General features: G+C 44.2%; 1 protein-coding gene across 1 annotated transcript in view; it reads left to right on the top strand.

Moving 5' to 3' along the window:
• Positions 1 to 15644, top strand: part of LOC144755735 (aflatoxin B1 aldehyde reductase member 2-like) — a 364367-nt gene that overhangs the window by 215293 nt on the left and 133430 nt on the right. Inside the window, exon 3 of the mRNA XM_078644934.1 lies at positions 13738 to 13842. Within this exon, the coding sequence (XP_078501060.1) occupies positions 13738 to 13842 (105 nt within the window). The remainder of the gene's footprint in view (positions 1 to 13737; positions 13843 to 15644) is intronic.

Consider the following 15644-nt stretch of genomic DNA (forward strand, 5'->3'; position numbering starts at 1 on the left):
CTAGAGCGCTACCCGCTCTGCGTGCTGGCCGACCGGAAGTGTCCCAACGAGCAAATGCAGGGAAACGGATACAACTGTCAGTTGATGGCGTGTGGTGCAGGGGGAAGTGAATTTTAAAAAGCACAATTTAGTGAGTACACAAACAAATTCAACAGATTTAAAATGACGTTTTATAAAATCTGCGCGCTATCTTACTATTTTTCTTACACTGCCCAGGTCAGGTCGCAAAGCGGGTCGGGGACACTGCCACTGTCTCCTTCCCGCGATGCGCTGCAGCCCCTGCTCCGCCTAAGTAGCCACAGGAAGTTGGACACTAGAGCGCTACCCGCTCTGCGTGCTGGCCGACCGGAAGTGTCCCAACGAGCAAATGCAGGGAAACGGATACAACTGTCAGTTGATGGCGTGTGGTGCAGGGGGAAGTGAATTTTAAAAAGCACAATTTAGTGAGTACACAAACAAATTCAACAGATTTAAAATGACGTTTTATAAAATCTGCGCGCTAGCTTACTATTTTTCTTACACTGCCCAGGTCAGGTCGCAAAGCGGGTCGGGGACACTGCCACTGCCACATTGGACAGGGAGTGCCGCAGGGCTCGTCCCTTAGCCCTACCCTGTTCAATGTCTATGTTCGCCCTTTAGCGGAGGTGGCTAGAAGGAATGGAATGGCACTGGTATCCTATGCAGACGATACCCAGTTGGTGGTGGCTCTGAATAACAACAGTGGTCTGGAAGCCCATCATTTTAAACAGACACTCACTGACATCACCAACTGGATGACGGCGAATTTTCTCCAACTAAACGCCGGAAAAACTGAGATTCTGCTACTGGGGAAAAACACCGCATCCTGGGGAGACAACTGGTGGCCTGACATCTTAGGCCCACCCCCTAAGCCAAAAGATTGTGTTAAAAATCTGGGAGTCTGGGTCGACTCGGCATTAAAGTTTACCATCCATACTAAGAAAGTGGCTGCCACGTGCTTTGGCATTTTACGCAACCTCAGGCCCATTCTGAAGTTCTTTGACTGTCGCACCCGCCAGCTCATTGTTCAGGCGACGATCCTTTCTAGACTGGACTATGCCAGCTCTCTCCTATTGGGAGCGAACCTGGCTGAAACCACCAGATTACAGAGAGTCCAGAATGCGGCAGCCAGGGCTCTGGTTGGCCTACCTCGCCATTCTTCCGTCTCTGGAGCCTTAAAAAAATTGCATTGGCTCCCGGTGGGCAAAAGGATCCAGTTCAAGGCTCTATGCTTAGCCTTTAAAATTCTTAAAACCGCCTCCCCCCCCATGCTGAGTCCCCTCCTGTCTGAGTACACCCCTAGAAGATCGCTCCGCTCAGAGGGACAACATCTTGCGACCATTCCCCGCATTAGACTGGCCAGAGTCGGTGGCCGATCCTTTAGTTTCCTGGCTGCCAAGCTATGGAACAGTCTGCCCGAAGTCATACGGGGGACTCAAGACCTCTTAGCCTTCAGAAAGGCCGTCAAAACTCATCTCTTTCAATAATCTGTCATCTATCTGTGCTATTTGTTCTCTGCATTTGTCTGTTCGCAGCGCCGGGACGCCCCTTGGCTGGGGCAGCCGTGCGCTATACAAATTCCCATAACATTAACATTAACAGCTGTAATATACAAGTGTGCCTGAAACCAGAAATAAATCAAGTCTTGTGTTTCTGGGCAAATTTGCATCTTAATAACTCAGTACAAAACTTACTTGGTTGATGTTTTGACCCTTCTTCAATTATTTATTGGATTCTTAATCAGGACAAGGTCTCGGACAGTCATGGCTGCAGCCCTGTAAAAGTATGAGTGGAGAACCCAGCGGATCAATAATTAATGCTATAGCTGTACAAAGCATAAATACCATTACTGCTCACAGGGAGTGTTGTAATAATCTACGGATAACAAATATCAGTTTTTGGAAGGGAAATCAATACGTGACGGTATGACAAATAAACAAAAGATAATTTATGCCTGGTTCTTCATTAAGGTTACTTGGATTCATTAAGAAAATAAATTGAAGAGACTACAAGTGCATGGATTTGAATGTAAACTAATAAAGAGAAAAACTCAAACAACAAAGTGTCCTACTGATAGGGATCGTGTAGAACAGGTTCCACAGGTAAGGGGGCACAAACAACTACTTGGGTTGTATAGTATTGTGGGGGAAGCCAACAGTAGCATGTGCAAGGTGTGCAGCATCTGGGAAAGAGAAGCCAACAACAACAATACTGCCTGTTCAAGGGTTATTGCAAAAGGGAAAAAGAGAGACAAAGCCGTGTATACTCACTGGATCAGATTCAACTGGAAGGATGGCACAGTTCTTATCTAGGCGCCTTTGTAGAGTTTCTGTCACGTAGGTAAAGAAGTAGGCTTCCAAGATGGCAGCACATGTGATTAGTTTGCGTTTTATTCACCTATATCTAGACCCAACGTAATCGGGGCTCTTGACATCTAATGAGATAACTTTTACACGAGGTACATGAGGGGATTCATAAGTATCATAGTTGAACAATAAAGCATTAAGTGGTTATAAAGTCACACAAGCAGAACACAAGGACGCATTGAGGAAAGACATCAGGGACAGAATATGAGCCCGAAAGATTTGTCAGAGGTCACTTTGGGTGTTGGGTCTTTGGTAGTTCCGGAGGCCTAAGCTTCTTCTTGCTTCAAACGGGTCTGCTGTTCACAGGAGATCTTGGTCTTTATTTAAGGCAGGCAGTTCTCCCAGGTTCTGGAGGCACTCAGCTGATGGACGAGTAGATTTTGGTGCAGAGAATGTGGAGAAAGGCAGACAGGTCAGCTGGAGTGGGGCCAGGTCAGGTGATCTCTTCTGCTGTCACTACTCTTAGTGTCCTTCATAGATCATCAGGATCTGCATCTCTTGTGCCACGGTCTCCCCTAAATACTGATTTTTGGGGAGTGCAGGGTAGTAGCCAATGAGCTAATGGCCCCTGGGGTCCCTATGCCCCCTGTATGACCACTTCCTGGGGGAAGTGGACATAACCCTGTCCCAGAATTCCTAGGTATGCATTCACAAAGATGGCTAACTCTAAAAATGTGTGCCTACCTCGCAGTTAGCCACCTGAGGGGTGGTACTAGCTTCATGCCTACCTACTAGCTAATTTTCCCATTTGTCCAGGTGCAGAGGGTGCTCTGTACATGGGGGTGGCTTCCTCTCCTGTGAGGGGAGACAGATTCGCATTTAAAAGGTGTCAACTCCTTTGAAGCTTGTCCGCCCAAGAAGACTAATCCGCAGGGCATCCTGTGGGAGGTGATGTTACCCCGTCTTTCCTGATAGCTTTTTTTTCTGACCTCCTGAGAGCAAAAGGCCCTTATCCTAGGAAGCTCGAAACTTGACTCGTGTGGAAGGCTGGCAGAATATAGACAGCAACACCAGAGGCTGGTCGGTGGTTTTCATGAGACACCTCTGAATGCATGTTTTGATTAATCCACCACTTGCATCAGTGTGGGTTTATCAAGACTAGATGTTTGGAACCAAACAACCCTCTTTTCAGTGAAGCCATCATGTAGCTGGAGAACTCATTTTAACCAGTGTCAGCACATGTTTGAGATGGCTTCCCTGGTCACTTGCACTGGAAGTAATGAAACTGACCAGCACAGGGGCCTATCTGCTCATGCAGGTATGCCTGCATAAGTAGTACTAAGCATCCTGCCTTAGGGCTGTCAGGCCTGCTGTATGGGTGACTCAAAAGTATCACATGCAATGGTTGGAGACATGGCACATAGGAGAAATATTTATCAACAGCATGTGATACCAGAACAGTGATGGTCATTAAGTAGTCAAAGCTGAGAAAAAATGGCTAAATGAATGCACTCAAATGGAATCTCATTTCTCTCACAACATTGTAGGCTCAATAACACAGATCCTGCTTGCAGTACATATCTTGGGCCTGCATTTAAGGTCACTAATCTTGTACAACAACCTTCAGATCATGTGTCTGTGTGAAATATCATGAGATAAATCTGCCTAAAGACTGTTATAGAATGCCCTGCCACTAGATGAAACGGTTTTGGACTTGGGGGTGTTAAGTAAAAAAATAATGATCCAGAAACAAACTTGTAGACACCATATTTGCAGGGATTTGTTTGTTAAGGGTGGCGAAGAGGCGAGTATGATGTACGATATTTGCTGATTTGCACATTCTAACTGCACTGATATTTTTTACGGTGATATTGCTACTGTGTTTTTAAGCAAAAACGCTGCTCCTGCTTTTAACCTTTTTTATTTAAAAGTTATGATGAGCATAACCTTACCTCTTTGACGCCCGCCATCCTGTCCGCCAGCTCCCCGTTCCACCTCGGGTTCTCCCGCTTGTCGTGGAGGGAGCGAAGGCGGGGCAGGGCTGAATCACGGGTTAGAGGTCGGGGGGCGGGACATACCCTGCTGAAGCATTATTTATACGGGCATGTGTTCGTCGCGCAGCGGGCGCGCCGGTGGCGCGCCAAAGGCAAGCCTGTCTGCGCCCGTCTGCGCCCGTCTGCCCCCCCGGCCGGGGCCAGGGGCCACCCCCCTGTTCGTTTCCCCATTGCTCATAGTTACTCTAGTGAGGAGCTACTTCGATTCAGACCTCAACACTGTCATAGTCATAGTCATAATTTCTTGTATAGCGTGCATTTCACAATAGTCTCAAGGCGCTTAGCAACAAACGACAACCAAGTGTAAAAGGGGGCAAAGGAGAGGAGATTAATTGGGGAAGAGCCAGGTTTTTAAGCCCTTACGAAAAGCCTGATAATAGGAGAGAAACAGCAGGTGTGTAGGTAGTTTGTTCCATAGTTGAGGGGCTAAGTAAGAAAAGGCTTTACAACCCATTCTAGATGTTCTAGCCCTAGGCTGTACCAGAAGAGCTTTAGTACTAGACCTTAAGGCTCTGGAGGGTTTGTACCTGGCCACTTTCTCAACACGATAAGAAGGTCCAGTCCCATGTAGAAGTTTATGTGTGAGACTAAGGATCTTAAACTGGCTTCTTTGTCGCACTGGGAGCCAGTGCAATTGTCTAAGACAGGGCAAGGAGGGGGATCTGGGGGGCAAATCTAGCACCAAGCGTGCAGCAGCGTTTTGAAGGGTTTGTAACTTAGTTAACAAGCCCTCATTGATAGAGTTATACATTGCGTTGCCATAATCCAGGCGGCTGACAACCAGTCCTTGGACCAGAGGTTTTCTGGATTCAATGGGTAACCATCTGAAAATCTTCCTAAATTTTCGTAGTATACCATAACAGATGCCAGATACTTGGTTAACCTGAGCCTTCATGGATAGGGCACATTCGAGCATTATTCCCAGGTTACGAACCGCCTCTTTGGGCTCAGGACATGGTCCCAATTCTAAAGGCCACCAGTCATGTGACCACTGTGTCTTTGCCTTGCCAAATAGCATCATTTCAGTTTTACTGAAATTAAGCTGGAGTTTATTTTCATTCATCCATTCGCTGATATGAATCATACATCTCTTAAATCTTGTGCGGGTGTCACTAACGTCAGGACTACAGGTAATAAGAACCTGCGTGTCATCCGCGTAGGACACTGTAGTGAAACCGTAAGATTTGATAATTCTGGCCAATGGGGTGAGATAAATGTTGAATAACATGGGGCTCAGTATAGACCCCTGTGGAACCCCAACAGAAAGAGGAGTCCTACTGGATTCCAAAGAGTTAATCCTGATGTAAGTATGCCGGTTGGGAAGGAAACTCTTGAACCAAGCAAGAGCCTTGCCTCTGACACCGATCTCCCACAGCCGTTGATGAAGGATGCTGTGGGAGATGGTGTCAAAGGCTGCTGAAAGATCTAATAAAATCAAGAATGCGGAATCACCTCTGTCCAGTGTGAGCCGAATGTTATCCACCACTTCCATCACTGCCGTTTCAGTGCCATGGGCAGCACGGAAGCCTGATTACGACGGATCTAAAAGCGAATGAGTTTCCACAAAACTGGAGATACGTTTGTTGACAAGGTGTTCCTGTACCTTTCCAAAGTAGGGTAATAAAGATATGGGCATGTAATTGGAGGCAATGGTGGGGTCGCTAGTGGGCTTTTTAAGAATGTGTTTTACCTGGGCCACCTTCCAGCTCCTAGGCATAGATGCCCGCTCAAAAGAGGTGTTATAGATTTTAGAGAGAGAGCAGGCCAGGCGTGGAAATATTTCATTGCACTTACGAGGGGTTAGCGAATCTGTGGTAGAACCCGATTTTACTTTCTCCAGTGCAACTAACCCTTCGGCAGCCGTGGTGGACTCAAATTCCATAAGCAAAGCACCCTCAGTATGGTGAGGAGTCAAGGAGTTACAGGAAGATACCTCAGCAGTTAAGGTGTCATTGGGTCCGGGGGTTGTAAACGTAGAGTAGATGGACTTGATTTTATTATAAAAATGCGCGGCCAATGCATTGACCCATTCCAAGGTGGGGGTGAAAGATGATTGTTCCACCTGTGGTGCGGTGAACTCATTTAATATTTTAAATAGTTCTTTGGAGGAGTGTGAGGCTTTATTAATTCTTTGTGTGAGATAGCTGGATTTAGCTTCCTTTATTTTTCCCAGATAGATAGAATGAATCTGTTTATAATTTTTACGATCTTCACTAGTTCTGGTTTTTCTCCACAACCTTTCTGCTACTCTACTAGCGGTTTTCTTTATTTTCAGTTCCTCCGTGAACCAAGGGGAGGCAATAGATTTTACTTTAACTCTAATTTCAGGAATGACCTTATCCAGTGCAGTCTTCACGCACTCTTCCAGCTGATTGGCCATGAGGTCAATGTTGTTAGGTATGTCACTGGGAGGGTTGAAGTAAGTCTCAAAAGCCTCCAGTGTCAGTGTATGCCAGGGCCGTATGAGCATTGAGTCTGCGCACTTAGAAATCCTGGGTTTATTGGGACCAGGGAAATTAAATTTCACTAAAAAATGGTCCGTCCAGGTCATAGGCAGAGGAGGTTCACAGGTAAAATTGGACATATTAGTAAAGATTAGATCCAGAGTGTGCCCTGCCTGGTGAGTAGGTCCTAGCACCCTTTGTGTTAATGACAGGGTTTCCATACTAGTCTTTAAATGACAGGAGTCAGTGTCAAGAGTACGTTCCATGTGATAATTAAAATCTCCTATTAAAATAAAGTGATCCGTGGCTAATACATGTGAGGCGATAATGTCCAAGAGAGTATTAACAAATTTGGATTTATCGCCAGGGCGCCTATAAACCAGAGCAGCTCTTCCTATCGTCATTTTAAAATATAAAATATTAACTATTACAATTTCAAACAGGGGGTTAGAAAAGGATTCCAACAAGGAGATATCAATCGGGGCCTTTGCTGCCACTGCAACTCCGCCTCCTCTCCTCCCCTCTCTATCTTGTCTGATAACATGGTATTCAGGTGGAAATGCAGTGGCCACATCTGGCGATGCTTGACTGTGAAGCTATGTTTCTGTGAGGAAACATATATCCGGCCGTTCATTGTCAAGTAAACTCCATAATGCCAAGGCATGCTTGGGGATGGACCTACTGTTTGTATAAAGAGCAGAGAAAGATTTAAGGCCTTCGTTGGTGGTGGATCTGATTATCTTTCCTGTGTTTATATCAGATATGGAGGTCGCAAAGGTGGGCACAGATGCTAGTGAAACGGCAATAGTATTGGGGTTATTACCACGAGTGCAAGGCAGGGGTTGGGGTTAAATGATAGTCACACTCTTAGGATTAAGAGATATAAGTTCTTGCCTGGAATAGCGAATCATATCTACAACTGTAGTGATACCCTCACCGTTAGCGGCCAAGATTAGGCCAGGGGTCCAGGCGGCGGGCGGTGTCCTGGCGCGGACGGGCGCAGACGGGCTTGCCTTCGGCGCGACACAGGCGCGCCGCTGCGCGCGTCCGCGCCGGGGGTGAAATTAAGTGTGAACTGTGTGAACTATGAGCCACTGTTTTTAGACACTATCACAGCCTGTTGCCCGACTTGTAAGTACTCCCCCTCCCATATGCAATTAGGCATTACTGGGGAGAATGGGAAAGCACTGAACATGACTGTCGACTTGGCCACAGCTTATGACAAACAGTTCAATTTCCTCAGCACGAACTGTAGATCACTGCCTAAGCACAAAGAGGATCTTTTTAATCTTTTAACCGATGTACAGCCGGATGCATTCTTTTTAACTGAAACATGGCTGAATGCTAGCTCAGGGCCAGATATTGCTTCAGCCCTCCCCCCAAATTACGCTATAGTAAGGAAAGATAGAGTAAATCAAGTTGGGGTGGCATAGGGATAGTATTTAAAAAAAACTATCAATGCAAATGGGTTAATCTCGATTGGGCCTATTGTGAAGTCGGTCTCTTTAAACTCACCTTAACTCCCCAAATTACCTTTTTGGGTGTTTTGGTTTATCGGCCAACCTGGGGCGGCCGGTGATTGGATGGCAGCCTTGCCTGACTTGCTTGTTCCATTTTTAATGGAAGCCGCTATGTTCTCCATTCTCGGAGATTTTAATTTGCATCTGGAGGATAGTAGTTGCCCTATGATCCTCAATTTCCTCGCGGACTTAGAAGCATTTAATGTCCAACTGAGGAATAATGGTCCAACGCATTCGGCGGGTCATTTATTAGATCCGATTTTCACCAACTTCAATCGCATAGTATGTAAACCCGCCATTCCGACCGTATGGTCGGATCACTTTCTTACCCATTTCATAATCTGGGCTCCCAGTACCAAAAATTTGGTCAGATCAGAAGCAAGGTTTCGGAATTGGCAAAGAATTAGCATAAGTGACCTGAATACCCAATTAATACACTCTAGCCCTAATATTGCTCCAAGTGATCTTAGAATTAGCGACTACAAAACCATCAATACCTGGCTAGCGACCGCTGTACAGACTATAGCTCCTCTTACATTAAGCAAACGCACTTCTTGTTATCCCCCTGCCCCATGGTTCACTTAAAAATTATGTGATGAAAAAAGCAACTGTAAGAAACTAGAGAGGCTGTGGAGGAAAGATTATAATCCTACTAACAAGGAAATCTACAAGCAAGCGCTCAATGCCTACCATTTATCCTGTAAAATAGCTAAGGGTAATCATATTAAAGATACCATTTTAGCGGCACAGAGTAACTCTGGCACTCTTTTTAAAGTTTTAAAAAATTTGGCAGGAGCGGCCTCACAACCAGAACCGCCGATTTTATCTACTATGCAATGCAACAATATAGCCAATTATTTCAATGAGAAAATTACAAATATTTACTCTCAGTTTAGCAAAAATGAGAAGGACACAGTCCCCACAAATAACACCTCCCTCCCTGGCGAGAAACCTAACAAGGTAATCGCCAAGGAAAATGTACTAACAGACTGGCAATCTATGGACATGGTGACCTTTGTAGATATCCTTAACAGCATTAGATCTGGCTCTCCTCAGGACCCTATCCCTGCGTCTATTCTAAAGCAGTTGGATTCCTCCATTTTGGGCGTAATTAGATCTTTATTAAATGCTTCGCTAGAGGAGGCTGTGATTCCAGATGACTGGAAGCATGCTATGGTTGTCCCTCTGCTGAAAAAAGCAGAGGGGGACCCAGAGATCTTTTCAAACTTTCGACCAATATCATTACTACCTATTTGTTCCAAAGTCTTGGAAAAGCATGTCAATAACCAGCTATCTAAATTTGTCAATGATAACAATCTGTTGCATTTCTCACAGTCTGGGTTTAGAAAGGGACACTCCACGGAGTCAACCTTACTGGGGGTCACTGAAGCCATCCGAAAGGAATTAGATGGAGGGGGCACGGCGGCACTCATTCTTTTAGATCTGAGTGCCGCCTTCGACACCATCTCCCACCAGACCTGATTCGCACGTTGGAGGATATAGGAATACAAGGGAATGCCCTGAGATGGCTGGAACAATTTCTGCTACATCGAACTTTCCAAGTCTTCTCCAAAAATAATTCCTCTGACTTTCATAAATCTCTGTATGGGTTACCTCAGGGTTCTATATTGAGCCCACTTTTATTTAATATATGTTACCCCACTAGCTAAGGTTGCGGAAGAAATGGGTCTTACTATTTATTCCTATTCGGATGACACACAATTGGTGTTCTCCTTAGCATCCACAGACAAATCTGATCTCTCTCTTCTCCGCTCTGGACTTCTGAGAATGGCTGACTGGCTCTATGATAATAAACTAAAATTGAATGCAGAAAAAACAGAACTACTCATTTTTGGCAATCATAAGGATCTATGGGGCCCCACTCATTGGCCAGTTGAAATGGGCCCGTCGCGGTCCAATCTGCCCGCAATTTAGGTATAATTATTGATAACAAATTATCGATGTGTGCACATGTCACAAAAACGGCCGCAACTTGCTTTGCCATCCTTAAATGGTTAAGGAAAATACTTTGGCAACTGCCTGATGGGGCACAAAGGACAGTAATACAGGCCTTAATAGGGTCTCGATTGGACTATGGAAACATTCTTCTCCTAGGAGCCAATAAAGATACACCGTCTGCAGATTGTACAGAACGCCGCAGCTAGGGTGCTTCTCCATCTCCCAAGGCGTACTAGCATCTCAGAGCACCTGAAGAAACTGCATTGGCTGAAAATCGCCAACAGAGTGAAATTTAAAGCACTCTGCTATATGTTTAGGATCAGTATGAATGAGGCTCCTTCCTATCTGTGTAGATTGGCTCTGAAATATGTACCATCACGCGCTCTTCGATCCATGACACAAGCCAAATTTGTTGTCCCTAGAGTTAAGCGAGTACGCATGGGCGGACGCTCATTCTCTTATTTGGCCCCTGTCCTATGGAATGCCCTTCCCCTTAATCTGCGGTTGAAATCAAACTACCTCAAATTTCGCAAGGGAGTGAAATCTTGGCTTTTTAATCAGTAGCTCTCCCCTCTTCTAAGTCTGAGTTCCCTCAATCAGATCCAAGGCGCCGGGAAACCCTCAGGGTAGCTGTTGCGGTAGCTGTTGCGCCATACAAATGCACATAATAAATAAATAAATAAATATATCCTAATGATATAAACTATGCCTGCTAAGCATTAACCATATGTGTGCGAAACACTGCTGCAGCCAAGTCCTTCATTTTTACGTCGAGCCTAGCGGCAGCGCGCATGCGCTGCTCGCTTTGCGTGGCATGCTGTAGTAGAGTATGCTCTAGAAGCCTTGCCCACTCTCCGCCCATATTTGTCATTGGCTGGTGTCATTGTTCTTGCTAAATGCTGGCTTCTGATTCATTATGAGGCTTGTTAGTCCCTCCTTGTTACCGCCTTGTCGCAATTTGTTACGCCCATGACGCCTGACCTTTTACTTGGCTTAATAGACGGTATTTTTAAGTCTGTACGCACTATTGTGTTTTGTAACTTACAAATGGGGACAATAGCAGCTGCATCCTGTGTTTGCAGCACGCCCTCACAGGACAATGACAGCTGCATTTTCTTTTTAAACTTTATTACTTTTAACTACAATGTTTAGAGCAGTGCCCGTTTCAGGGACACCGTGCTTTGTTTTATTTTTTTTGTTAACTTTATTGGTGAGCGTGGCACCTGCTTCAAAGACACCGCGCTCTGTTTGTTTATTTATTTTTCTAACTTTAAAACTGAGCACGGCTCCCCTTTAAGTACACCGCGCTCGTTTTCTTCTTCCTATTTTTTTTAACTTAAACACTGAGTGTGGCGCCTGCTTCAAGGACACCGTGCTCAGTGTTAAAGTTGAAAAAAAATTACAAATAAAGCGAGCGTGGTGTCTTTGAACTGGTGCCGCACTCAGTTTTAAACTTAAACATGTATTTGCAATGCAATAGGTCTCCATTTATGCGAGTTAAGCTATTGGCAGTGTATTGGCAGTGTAAATGACAATGCCTTTTATTTATAATTTATTTGCCAATAGCTAGGCCTATTGCATTGCAAATGCTTGTTTTCAGCTTCTCTTATGGAAACTATTCACATTTTTTCCATTTCCCACAAGATACAACATGATTTTGTGTCCACTACTTTTTTATCTTGATCATCATGATTATTTTATCCATAAGCTGGAGTTAGTCCAGAACTATGCTGCAAAAATGGCCCTGGACCTACACCAAACTGATCACATAACTTCAGCCCTAGCTATGCTACACTGGCTTCCTGTCAAGGAACCAATTATTTTTTAAGACCATAAGGGTGGTGCACAAAGCATATTCAATTCCAAGCAAATTCTTGCTTGAGATGCTTCGGGCTCGTTTAAAGTGATTTGGTGTGTGAGCCTTCTCAGTGGCGGCAGACACTAGCTGGAACAAGATGCCCCTTTACCTCTGTCAAAAATCCTATTTGTTTAAATTCTGAAAATTTTAAAAACCTGGCTGTACTCAGTTCTATAACTTATGTAGTTTACTCTTTTTTATCGGTAACTCGGGAGAGTTTCTTAAAGAACGTGTTTATGGTGCTGAGATAAAACATTAGCACTTTACAGATAGCCATAACTAAATTAAACAGTAAGGACAATTGGGAATTAATTTGGCCATCTACTTTGTTCAAGGAATGTATTCAAGGAAACAGTATCAGATATGGAAGGGCAGAATTGGAAGTGTCATTATTGCCATCCCTATCAGTCTTTATCTTGTGACTTGCAACTTTACTGACTTAAATATGCCTGCCTCATTTAAAATACAAACTTACAAACTACCCTAATGTGTACTTTGACTACCTTGCATAGGGTTGAGGCCAACTGAACTGTGCAGTGTCTCCCTCTAGCCTACTTTGACCTGAATTCAAATTTTTAAATATCCCATTTATTGAATTCTCTAAGCATTGAAAAGTGTACTTTCACCACAAAAATAAAGGACCCATGTAAGTACTTTTGATTTTGCTATAATTATATACATAATCTACTTCTTCATTTATTGGCCTGTTATTGTTTCATTCACATGTTTCTTCTGCCCATTACAGCATACAGCAGGTGCTTTTGGGGCACTCCTCTTCAGCCATCTGCTAACTTCTCTGACTGGCAGCATTCTGACTTTTCACAAGGAGCACATCCAAAGTAGTTCCCCTAAGTACTTGGGGCTCCTATGTCAATGTGTGCTGTTTAAACTAATGTTTGTTTTTAAGATTAATGTGACCCTTGCCGCTTCCCCAACAATAAAGGTTTGCAAAAACATGACGAAGCGAACAAGCATTGACAAAGCCTAAAGGTTGGTGTTCAATGCCGGACCTAGAGACTTCACGGAAGCTTATTAAATATAGTGTCATGGTGTAATGCTGTGACATTTAATAGCCCATTGAAATTTCTATGCCAGAAATTAAAATGTAGTCGAAATTGATATAATTATTTTACAGGGTGCCCGCTATTTTATGCCAAAGCTCTGCAAATACGAGTGTTGCTCAAATATTCCATTCATGTTTGAATGACTCTACCTACATTTTCCTTAGTGCTGCTAGTAATAGAGCGTTCTGTGAGTCAGCCCTTAAAGCTTGTTGTGCAAATGTGCCAGAACTGTGACCACTGTGCCAGCATGTCATGGGTGATCACAGATGGAGAGAAAGGCCAGAATTGTTCATAGTACAAGTGTAGCTCCGGGCATCCAAGTGCGCAGCAAGTTAGGGCTGTTGTTCTGTGTGCCAGAAGAGGTGAAGTTTACTAACTGCCCACATATACTGATCTTACACCAACAGTCCTCGGACAGTACTATTATTCATGAAGCAAATTATTCAATTATGTTGACTGTGCCTTGAGCTGCAAGTATTTGACAGATTTCCTCACCCTACTGTTCTATTTACAGGGCAAGTTCAAGGAGCTGGGCCTGTCAAACTACGCATCATGGGAGGTGATGGAGGCTTTCCAAATCTGCAAGAACAATAACTGGGTGCTCCCAACAGTTTATCAGGTGAGACAGTGACTCCTGCCTTCTCTGTATGGTGCTGCTTAAACTGGATTTGTTCTTAATATAAGTATCGCATTAGACACTAGAGGAGGTTGTCTCAAGTCAGTGTAATGCAAATCAGTGCCACAGTTGTGCAGACTGAGGGTATACAGGAGAGGTATCTGACTAGAGTAAGCTCAGGCCAATACTCCAGAGGGGTAAACACGCAGCTAACATGAAAACCTTTGAGAGGATGTGGCGGCCTATGCAACCAGCTGAAGGAGTTGTGGGTGATAGTAGTGGACTTGATTGTTTAACGTTTACATGAAACTATATACAATAATTATTTTACATAAAACACATTGCAGAATCTTAGGTAAAAGCACATACCAAAATAGACGCCATTTAAATAAAATAAGCTAGGTATTTCCCTCTCAGAGCTTGTTTGCCTGCCTCACGAATTTTAGTCAGCTGCAGGAGTTGGTTTGAGGCTCGGGGAGGAGGGGCTGAAGTTGACTTGCTAATGGTCATAGTATCAGTGATGAAAGACTTTAACCCATGGAGAGGGTGTTCCTTGGTGATGGACGCTTGTTCTACTCTGCCCATGAGTGTCAAGAGCGAGCATGTCGTATGTAGTGGATACTCAGAAGAGTATAAGCCTGGTTTGGGAGTTCCCCTTATTGTTGTGACTTCAAATAAGGACCTTCCCTTCCTGCAGAAATGCAATATAGGGAGCTGCAGTCTCTTCTGTGCCCCGAGGTTCCAGTCCTGCATAACCATGCCTTAAAAGCCGTCTTCACTGGAGCACCCTTGAATTGGTGAGTATCCACACAACAGGGCCAGGAATGCTAGTCTTTTCGGATCTAAAATGATAGGATGTGACCAAAAGACCGCCCTAGCCGCATTAAAAAAACAAACATGCAATTAACAATTTATCATTAAAAGAACGATAAAAACACAAGACATGATATTTAAAATCCATCACAGCTGTGGTATCATGAGGTCAGTGCCAGCCATGTACTCCACTAGTAAAACGCTTTTTTGTTGTTGATGATTGTTATTATCAAATTATGGATATTTGTTAAGAGTGCCATATACTTTCAAGGAGTCTCTTGGTGCAGAAAAGGCGTGAGAAGAAACTTAAAGTATGAAAAGTCACAAAAGCTTGATAGCAAAAAGCCAGGTTTCCTGACTTAGAGATGATCCAAGATGGATTGTAGCTCTAGAACCACAGGCTACTCCGGGTGAGGCCACCTTGATCTCAAAAGAAAGACCCTAAAACCCCACTTCCTATATCTGTGTCTACTTGGCGAAGAATTAGTGTTCCAGATCCTAAATTTCGTGCAAGAATGTTTCACAGATTTCTTAGATAGAAACTTGGGCCCAAGATAATAAAAGATTGTATGAAAAGTGCATGCAGTAAGCCAGTGTGGCGATTTGAGATGGCCAGACACGTGTCCATGATTGTTTAGTCTCAGCAGAATCCCTAAGATCATATTTTCTATCATATGAAGGTGATAAATATGTGTGTCAGGGAGACCGATGTACACTGCATTACCAAATGAATTCGTAACTGAACAAACGCTTTGATTACAGTAACTGGATGAGGAAAAGACTAAACATGGAAAATAAGCCTCAATAGCCGGAAGATAGTAAAAGCACAGTTTGGAGACAACTAAGTTGTGTATCCAGGGTAAGCTTGCAGTCAAGCAGGATGCAGCTGGTAGCAGAACTGCCCGAGGCATCCGAAGCCAACACGGAGCCTAGAAACAAGCTACGTATCCTGCCTGGTCTGGTTTTGAAACTGACTCAAACGTAATCCCAAA

Source organism: Lissotriton helveticus, chromosome 5_1 (genome assembly GCF_964261635.1).
Source record: "Lissotriton helveticus chromosome 5_1, aLisHel1.1, whole genome shotgun sequence".
In the NCBI taxonomy this organism is placed as follows: domain Eukaryota; kingdom Metazoa; phylum Chordata; class Amphibia; order Caudata; family Salamandridae; genus Lissotriton; species Lissotriton helveticus.